General features: G+C 39.7%; 2 protein-coding genes across 2 annotated transcripts; one reads left to right on the forward strand and one right to left on the reverse strand.

The window, feature by feature from the left end:
- Positions 1-1,661: 1,661 nt before the first annotated feature.
- On the reverse strand, positions 1,662-5,560 carry coil (coilin p80). Its single transcript, XM_015007646.2, has 7 exons — positions 5,235-5,560; positions 3,640-4,519; positions 3,040-3,126; positions 2,568-2,615; positions 2,378-2,447; positions 2,183-2,271; positions 1,662-1,861 (listed from the first exon to the last, which is right to left on the reverse strand). The coding sequence occupies exons 1-7, from the start codon at positions 5,501-5,503 to the stop codon at positions 1,814-1,816; spliced, it is 1,491 nt and encodes a 496-aa protein (XP_014863132.2). The 5' UTR covers positions 5,504-5,560; the 3' UTR covers positions 1,662-1,813.
- Positions 5,561-6,308: 748 nt separating this feature from the next.
- Positions 6,309-13,951, forward strand: scpep1 (serine carboxypeptidase 1). The gene is made up of 13 exons (XM_015007624.2): positions 6,309-6,459; positions 6,672-6,811; positions 7,644-7,733; positions 8,177-8,332; positions 8,552-8,626; positions 8,900-8,972; positions 9,793-9,830; positions 9,915-10,043; positions 11,527-11,611; positions 11,716-11,829; positions 11,940-12,077; positions 12,989-13,152; positions 13,471-13,951. Exons 1-13 carry the CDS (start codon positions 6,408-6,410, stop codon positions 13,531-13,533), a joined length of 1,317 nt encoding a protein of 438 aa, XP_014863110.1. The 5' UTR covers positions 6,309-6,407; the 3' UTR covers positions 13,534-13,951.
- The last annotated feature ends 86 nt before the right edge of the window (positions 13,952-14,037 follow it).

Genomic DNA, 14,037 nt, shown 5'->3' on the forward strand with positions numbered 1-14,037 from the left:
TTATTCCGATATCTCCAGATTCGAGACTTTGTTCGTAACATCAGTCCTTGCTTTCCCAACTTACCTCCAATGGGAGGAATGGACATCCTCTTGCAAACCCCTACACATTGTAGAGGTCTCATCTCCAAAATTTATAATAGCATTTCATCACTCAACGCAGTAAAACTCGAGATCAGAGCAGAATGGTCAGAAGAACTTGGAATACACATCTCTGATGAGACTTGGAATCACGCATTACATAGAGTTAATGGGTCAACATCATGCACTCGACTTGGACTCATCCAGTTCAAGGTTCTTCATAGGATTCACTACAGCAGAGCCAGACTCTCAAGGATTTATTCTACAGTCAGTGAAACCTGTGCTCGTTGCCATATAGCCAAGGCAAATTTAACACACATGTTCTGGTCCTGTAACAAACTGTGTAACTTCTGGTCTACAATTTTTCAGATCCTATCTGAAGCTTTTGAAATAGGCATCCAACCCAGTGCCGAATTGGCAATTTTTGGAGTTCCAGGGGAGGGTAAATCATTAACACATGATTTTAAAAATGTATTGGCTTTTTCAACTCTCCTCGCCCGAAGAAGAATACTTTTAGTGTGGAAATCAGAACACCCACCCAAGGCTTCTCTCTGGTTGAAAGATCTGACCATGTTCCTTAAGTTAGAGAAGATCAAATTTTGTGTCAGAGGTTCAATCCAAAAATTTTATAAAACCTGGGCCCCTCTATTATCTTATTTTGAGAGACTAGATGCCCTCCCTCGAGCCTGAGGGCCATGCAGATGCTGGCTCTGTTGTGTGTGTCTGTGCCCCAGCCCGGCGGCCTCAATGGTTCCTTGTGGTTCTGGCTATTGACAGTGTTCGTCCACCTGTGCAGTTTTGAATGTCCATGTCCTGACTCGGTTTGTGTACCCATGGTTGTATAGACGCCTGTTTGCATGTTGCCCACGTCTTTGAGCTGTCTCCCGGGTTCCTTGCTTGTGTGGTTTTTTTTTTTGGTTTTTTTTATTATCTATTATTATTATTGTTGTTGTTGTTTTATTTACTTATTTTTCCTATCTTTTTGTTGCAGCAGGATGGGGATAAGTACAGAAGGGTAGAGGGATCAAGGGGATAGGGTAGAAAAAAGGGGAAAGGGAAGGGAAGGGGAAGGAAAAAAAAAAGAATGTCATGTTTGCTTTGTCCCTGTGGTCAATGCCCTGTTGTTGGATGTTTAAAAAAAAAAAAAAAAAAAAAAGCCCTTAGAGTAAAACAATACAGATTCAGTGCAAAGAACATTGGTGACAAATTTGATTCTGTCCTGTTCACTGGAAGAGCATCAGGGCTGATCTGCCTGCAAGGCAGGTCTTGTACAGTACTTGTACTTTTACCTAGAGTATTATTTGCATGAACAAGCTGCTGCATGAAAAATAAAACGGGACATGAGAAATAAAGACAAACTGCAACATAAACCCTAATATACAATTAATGAAGTAAAACAAGTTTTAAAATGTCAAACATCAAGGCTGTCCTTGACAAATATTGACGTGTCCAAGTCGATACTATACATACTGCACCAAATCAACCTTCCTGTCTTCCTTTATTGTTAACACAATTTATATATAGATATCTACCAAAAATGGAAAAAAAAAACTAACAATATAATCAGAATTCAGGATGCAAGATTTCATTTATAAAAATTTTATAGAAAACCAGTCATCACAGCACCAATATACAAAATAAAATACATCCAGAAAAGAACAAATCCCAATAAATTAACTTTAATAAAAACAAATTTATTTCATTTAATAAACAAAGTGAATGCAAGTTTCCATGTTTAAATGATGAGTCTTGGCTCCAGCAGAGAGTCCCAACGTTCCATAACCTGCAGGAGAGACGGTGAAGAACGCAGTAGAATAAAGAATTTATTCAAGACATACTCAAAGGTTTATCAAGCAAACTTTACTGACAGTCACTGAAACATCATGAAGTCTACAAAATAAGCAATTACCAGACAGGAAATGGGGTATTAAAAAAAATCATTAATGAATGAAAAAGTGAACTTTATCTGACTTGTTTGTGGTATAGTATGAGGTTACATTAACAACAGATGTTAAATGAGCAGATTGCATATTAAATTAATCACACCAAACTAAGACACTTTATTACTGCCATGGACACATCTATGGAAGGTCATGCAGCTTACCGAAGATCCTCTCTGTACGGCGTACTCCACTCTTTCTGAGCCATCTGGATTCTGATAGACCAGGTCAAACTTGCCTGGTTCAGCAGGAGCTAGAGGGGAAGTACAAGAGAGATGAGTGGGGTTTTATTATTGTTTATGTTAAAGTAGTTTTATACACCGAAAAAAAAAAAAACAAAAAAAAAAAACAGCTCTTACCTTGCGAGGCATTAAGAAGTTCCAGCTCAATCTGCTTGGTTGTTGGGTCAAAGTTGATAATCGTTCCCTCCTGATGTACATGTAGAGGGTTTGAGGAATAAGGAATTCACTAGAACAAGCTTTGATGTTTTATTCAGCTACGCTGTTAGGTTATGAGAACAATGACTTCATCAAGGCTGACTCTCCTCACCTTATATTCAGATACTTCTGGTGTGTAGTTCTCTGTTAGCTCCAGCAACTGTACATGAATGAAAGGATGGAGAAGGTGAAGAGAAATATGCAAGAATGATTTTTCCCTTTATTGTGAACATAGTAGCTTTCTCCTGTGAAGGTAGGCGTGTTCACAGACATTTACTGAAGGGTCTCTGATAAAAACCTAAGCTGGATTTCACCGGGTAAAACAAAAAAAAAAAAGAAATTAATAATATATATATATATATATATATATATATATATATATATATATATATATATATATATATATATATATATATATATATATATATATATATATATATATATATATATATATATATATATATATGCGCCTTTGTGTGAACTGTTTCTTTAAAATAACTAAATGGGTTTTACACATAACATTTACATTTATCTCCATGTGATGATCAGCCCTGACTTTTTAGCACTTGTTCAACCAAACTGACCTTGAAGGCGATCCTCTGGCCCACCTGGGGCGGGGCAGCCAGCAGTGGCATGGAGCTGTAATCCTTCAGGACGGGTTCTGCTTCATTCTACTCAGAGGGACTTGAAGTTATTGTCCAGCCATATATTATTAACAGCAGATGACTTAATGGCCACATGCACACATGCATCTGTGTCTAAAATGTTGAGATTAACATAAAACTGGTAGAGTAGTAACTGTTTCCTAAACCTGACCAACTACCTTCAGCTTTACAGGCTAAACAGACTCCAACGTTGGTTCTTCTAAAGCCTACATCAGAGGATTTGTTAAAAAATAATCTTGGTGCACATAGATATTAAAATAAACAGGCGAGTACAAACAGGAAGCAATTTCATTTTATCTAAACTTTTACTTCAAAATAAAACACTGATGACCAACATACTTCAAATTCTGCACCGTTTGTTTTGGTCCAATAAAGTATATTAAAGTTAGTAGCCATAGATCTGTGAAAGACAAGTTATGATGATAAAAACATGAATTCCAGTGACAGCAGCATTCTGTGTGGTGCTGTCCTGATCCACACAAACGCAGCAAACATCTGCAGACACATCTGGAGACTCACCTGCAGCACAACACACTTGTTGCTCAGAGAGTCAGGCTCCTTTGTGCCATTCCTGAATCCCTCTACGTCACTTTGACCTCTGACCCCGGGGCACTCTCCAGGATCCCCTCCGGCCCACCTCCTGTTCTGGCCCCTGCCGAGGCCCCTCCAGGCCCCCGGGTTGGGGATGTTCAGGAGAGGCTGCTGCGGCCGGCGGATAACCAGCTGGATCTCTTCTTCACTGTCTCGGTTGAGCGGAGGCTGCTCTGTGCTGGATGCCTGGTTCTGGTTCTGAGCTGCAGCCTTGGAGCTGCTGGTGTCAGGATGTAAAGCTTTGGTTCTGGCTGGGACTTTTAAAGTGTTGACCTCATCCGAGGAGGAGTCCGTTTGTGAAGATGAGGAAGGAGGTTGAGATTTTTCGGGGTTGGAGTTCTGGTGTGGAGCTCCCTTTGAAGTAGCAGGAGAAGCGCTGCTTTTCTTGGCTATTTTTTGATGACAAGCTTTATCTCCATTCCTGCTGCTACTGCTGGGGCCTGATGAGGAGACATTCTGTGTTTTCACTTTCCCTGCTGGGGTCTTGTCAGGGCCGAAGGGCATGAGTGAGGCAGCAGCAGCTTCAGGGACAGCAGGATGGCTTCTGTCCACTGACCTCACTGTCCTCTTCTTCTTCTTCTTTTTTGCAACCATCTTTATTTCTAACATCTTATTCCCATTATCACCTTTAACTAAATCTGACCCATCTGCCCTGCCGTCCTCCAGCTCGTTTCTCTTCTTCTTCTTCTTCTTGTGCTCTACGCTCGGTACCTCTGCGGTGTCTCTCTGTCTCTTCTTGCAGGTCACAGCAGCCGTCTCTGGACAGCTGCTGTGTCCATTCACCTGAGGCAGACATTCCACCTTCACCCTGATCACAAAAACACACAAATGTTTTTAAATGGTCACATCCCTGTCCTCACAGAGTCTAGGAAAATTATTCATACCTTTTAAAATTTTTGCACATTTTGTCACATTATAAGCTTTAATTGATTTTAGATTGATTTTACTGAAAACTGAACACGAAGTAGTGCATAAATACAAAAATCTTTCTTTCATAGCAAAGTAAATAAGTTGTACACATTACTCATTGAACTTTGGTGACCTGACATTAGGGCTGGAAAACATATCACACAGTAAGAGTTTTCATATCAGTTGATATCAATAATTACTGACTATTGATATCTGAATCACTGATAAACTGGAGGCGTGAGGATCAATGAAAAATAAATGCAGAGTAATTCTGGTAGAAAACAGTAGGAAACTGCAAAAAAAATCTCCAAGAAAATATAATGAATGGTCCGGGACAATCTCAGTCTCATCTGGTTCTAACGTCACAAAACATGAAAAAGTTCAAATTATGAATAATTTAAGGAAGTAACAGAAATTCCGTTGCTGTGAAAAACAGTGTTTAGCTCAGTTCAGCTCAGAGAATCAAAGATCCAAATTCCAGATGAGAAGAATGCCCTTTTCAAATCAGCTCCTTCTTTGGAGAGCAGGTTGTCATGGGGATTTGTTTCTACTCGAACCAAAACGAGACAGACTGAGATCTGTCTCGCTCAGTGACACCTGAACTGAACACGCACCTGACGTCATCGTTGTCCCGCACTACGTAGATGTTCTCCGTGTGAGGCAAGTAGCAGTCCTCTATGAACAGACTCAGGATGCTGCTGCGGCTGAACTCAAACTTCTCCCGGATGACGCTCTCCAGGTCGGCCACCACGCGGCACGTGTTCAGGTCCACGAGCAGCCAGCACATGCGGCACCCCACGACGGCCGGGGGCGGGTAGTCAAAAAACAAGCGGAGGCGAATAAATTTGTTGCTGTGCGCAGCCATGACGCCAAAACATTCCATTCATGTGCTCCCTGGCTAATTCAACCACAACTTCCGCTTGAACCTTTCAAAATAAGTCTCCATCTATCACATACTGCCCCTTACAGGCCGGGAGGTGGTAATAGTCATCTCACGTCTCTTCCAATCCCACTGTACTGCATTCTGCTTTCAGCTGTTTGCAGAACACTGTAACTAACTTTTTGAACACATTTTTATGTGTCATGTTTGTGAAATGGTGAATAGTATGCACTTGTATGCGGGACATTTACAGGAAAATAATAAAATAATAATACGGGAGCACTTTTTTTTTTACAACAATACAAGTTACATAAACAGTAACTAAAAGAACGACGAGGCTTATGGAAGGTAAAACAAACAAAACAGAAAAAAAGCAAAAATTGCAAAAAGGAAAAGGTTAAATACAGCAAATTTGGGCAGATTACGTGAGAAATTCTTTACAAAATGAAGTAGTCTTTAAAGCTTTAGTATTGGTACAGTACTTCAATATTAAGAAACATAGGCACAAAAGAGTATGGGCTGCGGATATTAAATTTCGACAGCTGTGAGGAGCTTCTTTGTCTTGACGTCAGTAGCTTCTATCTCCTCCTTTGGCCATGGGATGCATGGCTTGGACTTTTTCTTGCCATTTGCTTGTCTTTATTTTATTCACACCTTAATCAGGGATTTCAGCCATCTGATTCAGGTGTGATGAGGAAGAGGCGAATTTAACAGCTGCAGGATGGTAGTTCTCTAGAACTGGAGTTGGCCACACGAACTAGCTAACGACCTGTAGGTACGTCACTAGACGCACACTAACTGGAACCTCCCTCTCCCAACCCGTGTGTGTGTGTCAGCTGACCGGGCTGGTGTCATGTGATTTATGTCCTGAATCAGAGCGGAGCAGAGCGACTGGCTGACTGAAACAATGGCTCGCTTTGGAGCTCTCCTCTGTTTTCTCTCTGTTCTCATCTCCCAAGGTAAGCTTTCTGGATTTCTCCCCCCCACTAAGTTACTAGAACCTGCACTAAAACATGACAGTTTTCTGATCAACATCTCCTGTAAGCTCCTTGACTCCACTGACTGCAAACCGAAAGTGAATCTTTGTAAATAACTTGCTAAATAAGCACATATTTGAGTTAATTGAAGAGTCCATGTAGATACAGGGGGGATGTACGTGTGTTGTTCGCAGGGCTTCCCTCTCCGCTGGCGGGGAAAGAAGTATGGGACTACGTGGAAGTGAGACCCGGGGCCCACATGTTCTGGTGGCTTTATTATGCTGACAGTCCGTCTGCTAAGTATCAGGACCTGCCTCTGGTCATGTGGCTGCAGGTACAAAATAAAACCTAAACCAATCAAATCTTGTATTAATCTGAGTTACCTTAGATTAAAAAGAAGGATGTTTTTTTTCTTCATATCCAGTCATATTTCATAAGTTAAAATCTGCGTTCACATGAGGCTTGTTGACCAGATTTAAAGTACACTTAATGCTAAATACCCTTAACCATAATGTTAAACGTATTATAAACATAATACCTTCTGTAAGAAAAATGTTAGTTTTTTTGTCATTGGTCTGTCATATTCTAATTTTAAATGTCACGTTTTAAAAAAATATAAGCAGAAAAAAGTGACAATATGCAGAAATAAAAGCTTGAAACACCAGTGTATGGACAACAGAAATACTTCAATAATTGAATTATAATGTGAATTTATTGAATATGTAAAAGAATGCATCCCTCGGTACCATTCAGTTGAACGGCTTTGTCTTAAAGTAATTTGTGATTCATGAAAGAACTGAATTTAAAATGTTTGTTGGTGGAAGTGAACATGGTGTCACCTGATGAATAACACCAAAGATACTTCTATTAGTAGCCACAGAGGAGGAAGTAACTATCAACCAGCAGAGTCAAAGTTTCCCTGAAACTGTTGCTAATGTGCTGTGTCTCTTAGATGAACAATGCACAGGTTAATGTTCCGCAGCTTTCTTCAGTGTGTCTCACTTTTGTCAATCCATATTCAGTTCAAACTTTAACTTGAAATGTGCTGACAGCTCAAGTTATAACAGATACTCTGTGGGCGATACAAAAGTTCAGAAACCTGGAAAAAAAAGAGGAAAAAACAGAATCTGTTCCAAAATGAACATGGCTCTGCTCTGTGTTTTAAGGGTGGACCAGGAGGATCAGGGAGTGGCTTTGGTAACTTTGAAGAAATTGGACCCTTGAACAGAGACCTGGAGCCCAGGAAGACAAGCTGGGTAAGATATCCCAGAAAATCACTGTGATTTTCAGTGATTTTCTGAACTATTCTTACCTCTTGCCATGCTACAACTACAAATTATAACATACATATTTGATTCTGATATTTTGCTATGCTTATACCAACATAAAGCCAGGATGTTTCTCCATTGGTTTAAAGTCCATGTTTCACAGTGGAGATGATGTGTTGCACAGTGATGGGTTCCTTACACAGGTTACATTTGCATGTACGCTAAAACTTTGAGTTCGAAGTTGTTTTTGTTTTTCGATAATAGTTTAGTTGAAGTTGTATTTCATGTTACATTTAAGCAATTTCATAAAGGACCTACAAAAATATGGATGAGCAATTTATATGTTCTTTTCTGTAATCCATGCTAGCTAGCTACAAAATAAAAACTAAAATAATGAACAAGAAACATTGTGTGTGTTCTATGTTGTGTAGGTGCAGGCAGCCAGTGTGTTGTTTGTGGATAACCCAGTGGGCACCGGCTTTAGCTACGCTGAACAGCCTAACGGCTTTGCCACCAACGTTTCCACTGTGGCCTCAGACATGCTGGTGCTGCTCAAACATTTCTTCACACAGATACCAGAGTTCCAGGTGAGCTGACCTCCAATCAGCTCATATTGAAACAAGAGTAATGTTGTTTAAAAGCTTGGCTAACTTGTGGGAAACTATTCACTGGTAACTACACTCATTCTTATGGTTCTAAGTGGGGTTATGTTACATTTTCACTATTTCCTTGCCTAAATTTGAGATGATTATTTGCTATATAAAAGAAGTGATTCCACTGTGAGCTAAAATGTCTGAACTTTGCAGAGCATGCCCTTCTACATCTTCTCTGAGTCATATGGGGGAAAGATGGCCGCTGCCATCTCACTGGAACTCAGCAAGGTGAGTTTACTGCTCTTTGGGTCTATAGCATCAGATCCACAGCTTTACTAACACAGACCCTTAGCTGTAATGATGGAGTATCACATGATGGGCCACGTAAATCAGATGTGCAAGTTTGCTTTTTTGTTGTTGTTTTTTTAGGATTCTAAGCAGATGTGCATTCTGTCATTAACTTATATGACTTGAATATGTTGTTATATAAAATTATGAGTGCTTTAGCTTTTCCTGATAACAAGGTGTGGTTTTTAATCTGGGTGAATTGTCTGTTTACAGGCTGTAGCCAAAGGCTCAGTGAAATGCAACTTTGCAGGTGTGGCACTTGGAGACTCGTGGATTTCCCCGTTGGGTCAGTATCAGTCAGTCTTTAACCCTCCAGGTCAGCCTTTGACCCCAGTTCTAATCAAAAACACACCAGAAAAATGCTGCACAGTCAGATTTTGGACCTTGATGCTTTTGTAAGTTTCCTCTTGTGACAGCATTTTCATGTCGCACCACTAGGTGATGTAGTAGTTAAAAAAACATTATTTATCCACATTCGCTAAATAATTAGGCTCCAAAGTGCCAGAGATCAGGATTTGCCTACCTTCCTTTAACTGGCTTTGTTTAGTAATACGTGATGCACAACTTTAGGTAATATATGTATTTTCTTTTTATCCCTGTTTGATTCAAAGCTACTATCTCTACCAAAAAACTGACAGCACATCATTTCACCTTTTGTTCTATAATCATCAGGGGGGAAAAATTAATTGGTCAAATTTGAATCAACAGTTCAGACTTCAACAAATAGGAAATTGGTAAAGGCCAGCTAATTGTTGATCCATCTCTGTTTTTGTTTTATTTATTTTTTTACCTTTTAAGTGTGGATATTTTTAAAAAAGGAAATGGGTATATGTTTATGGACTTGAACTTAGAATCACTTTTGTTTTTAGAACTTAATTAGCAGTTTTATATAGTTATTAACTTAAAGCTCAAAATCTTTATTTTAGTATGTGAATAGCATTTAGTGGTGGATACATGCATGCAATGTTTTCACGTTTCCTGTAAACACTCCTCTGCAGTCTCTCCATATATGATCAGATCCTCTGGAAAAACAATCATCACATGATTTTTTTTTTTTGAGAGAGAGAGAACATGCCCCTCACTGTAAGAATGTCTTTTGTTACCAGACTCTGTAATGACCTGGGGTCCATACCTTTATACCACTGTGAGTAACACACAGAGTGCGTTTCATTAACAACCGTGGATCCAAGCTGCTCTGTTGAATTTCCATCTGACCTGCTGTGTGCAGTCCCTGCTGGACAACAATGGCCTGGCTGATGTCAACAGTGCAGCGGAGAACGTGAAACAAGCTGTGGAGCAGCAGCAGTTTCTGAAAGCCACTGAGCTGTGGTCGGTCACTGAGACGGTAGTGGAGCAGGTTGGTACCACACTGGAGCCTGTACACCCAAAAGGTTTCTTTAAACCCACAAGCCATAACAACTGTGACCACTCATAACTCAACCATTCTAATTGAAAAACTGACACAGCCGTCAAACACAATGGTTCTTACATCACACTTGATGTCAAAGAAAATTTGATCACGTCAGCTTTGTCATACGGCCAAAACCTGCCAACAGCAAAACAGGTGAATTGTTTAAGCACAATGCTCTTTGCTTAGTCAAAAACTAACCAAAAGAGAATTGTAGCGGAGAGAATCTGGGATTCCCTGTAACACCTGGAGCAGACAGCAGTGAACCAAGAGCTGCTGGGAGCTACTTAAGGCATGTTTCATCTCCCTCTGAAGTTGGAGTTGGGGTTTGTTGAAATGGCAACAAACCCCAACTCCAAGTTCCAAAACCAGTGGGATTTGCTAAAGTATGTGTTCACTGCCCAAGCTAACAACTGCTGGTAACACAAGCTAATAAGAATTCAGTTTACAGTTTGCTTGAAAAAAATATTTTAAAAAAATGCATTCTTCAACCAATCATACAGTACCCATGGCTTGTTGGGGATAATCACTTTGATTATCAGTGGCTATTAATTTCCCAAAGGGCAGTTATTAATAGAACTGATTTATTCATAACAGATTATTATTACCTGATTGTCAGGAATCATTAGCCACTTACCTATGTAGGTTATTGAGGTGTGGTGTTGAAATGACGGAGTGAATCTGCGCTGTAATTGAGGCAATTTAAGCAACTGAAAAACAAAAATGTAACGGACTGAGCTGAATGGACAGACAGCATTTTGTCTGGAGCTGCTGAGAAGCTTGTTTACCGGAGCAGGAGGGAAACAGGATATCAATATGAAAAAGGAACAGTGTCTTATTAATATAACTCAGATCTTCAAAGGAGAAACTAACAGTTGATGTGGATTTGGATCCAAAGTACTTGAGTACAGCCAGCATGTTCAGGCTCTTTATGATTTTTATGATGTCACAGGGTGTCCCTGCTGTTTGGGGCTACCCTTGGCCAATGGGCTTCTGTCAAACTCAGGTGTGAAATCCTGTGAATGCTGGGATCTGGAGTTGCTTTACCAGTTCCAGCTTGAGGTCTGGTCACGAGGTCAGGCATGTGAAGTTACACACAACCCACTGACTGATTACATGGTCGAATCCCAGCAGGTTTCAGGGTGATTTTTTCCCCCCCTTTCTTTTGTTAAAAAAAATACCAGCTCTGTTTTACAACAGTTTAGAAATGTCATGAAGTACAGTGCTACTTAGGAACACGTGATATGAACTGGGGTAACATTTGGGACGCACTGATCCAGAAGACCTCCACAGGTTTTGGTAGCATTTTTGACAAGTCAGGAATGTTTTGGTGTCTAAAAGACCTTTGGGAGAGGGGTTATAATGGTAGGACTGAAATAATGTACAAGTCAAAGATTTATTTTTCAAGTCAGCAAACTTGTTTTCTTCCCAGAACACCAATGGGGTGAACTTCTACAACATTCTAACCCAGCAACCAGATGAAAAAGTCACTACTGCGACAGGAGAAAACTTCATCTGTATGGCACTGTCTAAACCCTAGATTCCACTTACCAAATGAATTTATGAAGATTGGGCCTAATATTCCTCTAGCTAACTGATGTGCTTTTCCTCTCTGCATCAGCTCTGCAAGCCCACCGCCACATTCGCCCTCTGCACAAGCAATCACTGAACGAACTGATGAATGGACCAATAAGGAAGAAACTGGCCATCATCCCTCAGAATGTCACTTGGGGAGGTACTTGGAGCTGGATTGTCTCTCCATAATACAGACTGTCCAGTACATGTCACAGTGTTATGTTTTATGTCCTCTCTGCCTTCTTTGTCCTCATCTATTCTGGTTTTCAGGTCAAGCGGAGGATGTGTTCAGCAACATGGCCGGTGATTTTATGAGGCCAGTAGTGGATATAGTGGACCAGTTGTTGACAGCTGGAGTTAATGTGACGGTTTACAATGGCCAACTGGATCTTATAGTGGACACCATGGGTAAATGAGCTTCCAAATCAGTGATATATTTAACTCTAGAGATGTACAGAGAGGCTGGTGACCAGTCAGTGTGAAACTCAGAAATATATATATTTTCTCTGGTCAGTGAACGTGCTATACCTAAATGCAACCAGTTCACACTTACAATGCTGTTCCTTTGAGAAGAACATTGTGTTTGCTGTTTTTGGTATTAGTGAAGTGTTTTAAACTGAAGTTAAAGTACAAGTTGTAGAGACATGTCTGTGGTTTAGTCAGGATGCCAGACAGTATGGCAGATAGCAGGAAAATGCCTTTTTTTTTTTTTTTTTTTTTTGAGCTTTCAGTTGAGTTGGTGTGGGCGGGGTTTAGAGATGCTGGCAGCTTTTGGGAAATCTGTTAAGGTTCTGTGTGTTCCAAAGATTAATCACTCGGATTGCTTTTTACTGTTAGTGAAGTTATGCTAATCACTAAAAAGAGGCTAAAGACTGTTGTAAATGCCAACTTCATCAATGTTTATTTTTAAAATTCTGATGTGCATAAAGACTGGAATTTCTTCACCTGTTACTACTGCTAAACTACTACAATTAAAATGATTGCGATCATTTATTTATATAGTCTACATCTGATCAAAATGTCATTTGGACCCAGTTGTACCACAATGGCAATTCAGCTACAGTTAAAGGGGGATGTGTCTATAAATCAAACTATTCCAACCTATTCAGCATCAGTTAATAAACTTTTTTAATTGAGTGTTCTGATAATACAGCATGACACCCCCCGTTCTAATTTAGTAAGTCATAAGAAGACTAAAGCAGAAGGATATATAATCATTTTCCAAATAAAAACTTGAAACTAGCACATCTCTAGTGAACACATGTAACCAATCCTCATGTTTGCGCTCTGGATGTAAAAGCACATTTTTATTCTTCCAGGTCAGGAGCTTTGGGTGAAGCAGCTAAAGTGGGAGGGACTTCCTGGTTTCAGCCAGCTGAGGTGGACCCCCCTGGATGACCCAGCCTCCCCAGGAACCACTGGAGCCTTTTTCAAGACTTACAAGAACTTTGCATTCTACTGGATCCTCAAAGCTGGTCACATGGTAAAACCTGAGCTGGTTCTACTTTAGCTTTAAATACTGAATTTCATGAAACACTGATCTGTTGAGTTTAGAAAAATAGAAGGGTGTAGAGAAGACCTGTAGTAGAACTGTAAGATGCAGACTTTTTTGGTATAACGTATTTTATCGAGAAGTACTCCGATTTTTGCTTTGCTTTCTGTTTGATGTTGACTGAAGCTTGAGGTGTGATTTTATTTTAATTTTTTTTTATTTAATGAAGCTAATTAAATGCAAAGTGCATATTTTATAGCAAAATGGTAGAAATTCAGCGTTGAAGTGTAATCTTCTGTTATATCTCAGATTCCTTCAGACCAGGGAGCCATGGCCTTGCAGATGCTGAAGATGATCACGCAGCAGGACTGAATGAATGTTGTGCCAGCTGGGACTGCTCTGACAATCATTCTTTTTTTTTTTTCTTGCTTTCCAAAATTTACTTTGATATCAGGTGCACTTGACTTAAAGTTCTGTAAATTCCAGTCACTAAATACAACTTTCTTTTGTAAATACTCTTGTACGTTTTCTTTTTTTTTTTTTGGCATGCTTCTATGAGAAACTGATCAAAATTACTAACTTTAACTGGGTGAATTGATTTGCAGGTGACGAATGACCATAAAACAGAACCTTTGGCACCATCTGCAAGGGGTCTGTGGGTTTTGCCTCTATAATCTACACCATCATTATGCCATCACCATCTACAGTGACTCTCTTTGAAGAATTTGAATTAATGAGTTATAACAATGTTTAATTTCTCCTTTGGATTAATAAAGCATTTTGAATTGAATTTGAATAAGGGTGTTGTTGAAAAGGTATAGACTTCACTTTTCCACTTGGAAAGTGGTAGAAAAAAAAATTAAGCAAAAACTTTTT

The sequence above is a fragment of the Poecilia mexicana genome, unplaced genomic scaffold (assembly GCF_051168715.1).
Source record: "Poecilia mexicana isolate PSO_F unplaced genomic scaffold, ASM5116871v1 scaffold_8, whole genome shotgun sequence".
Taxonomy (NCBI): Eukaryota; Metazoa; Chordata; class Actinopteri; order Cyprinodontiformes; family Poeciliidae; genus Poecilia; species Poecilia mexicana.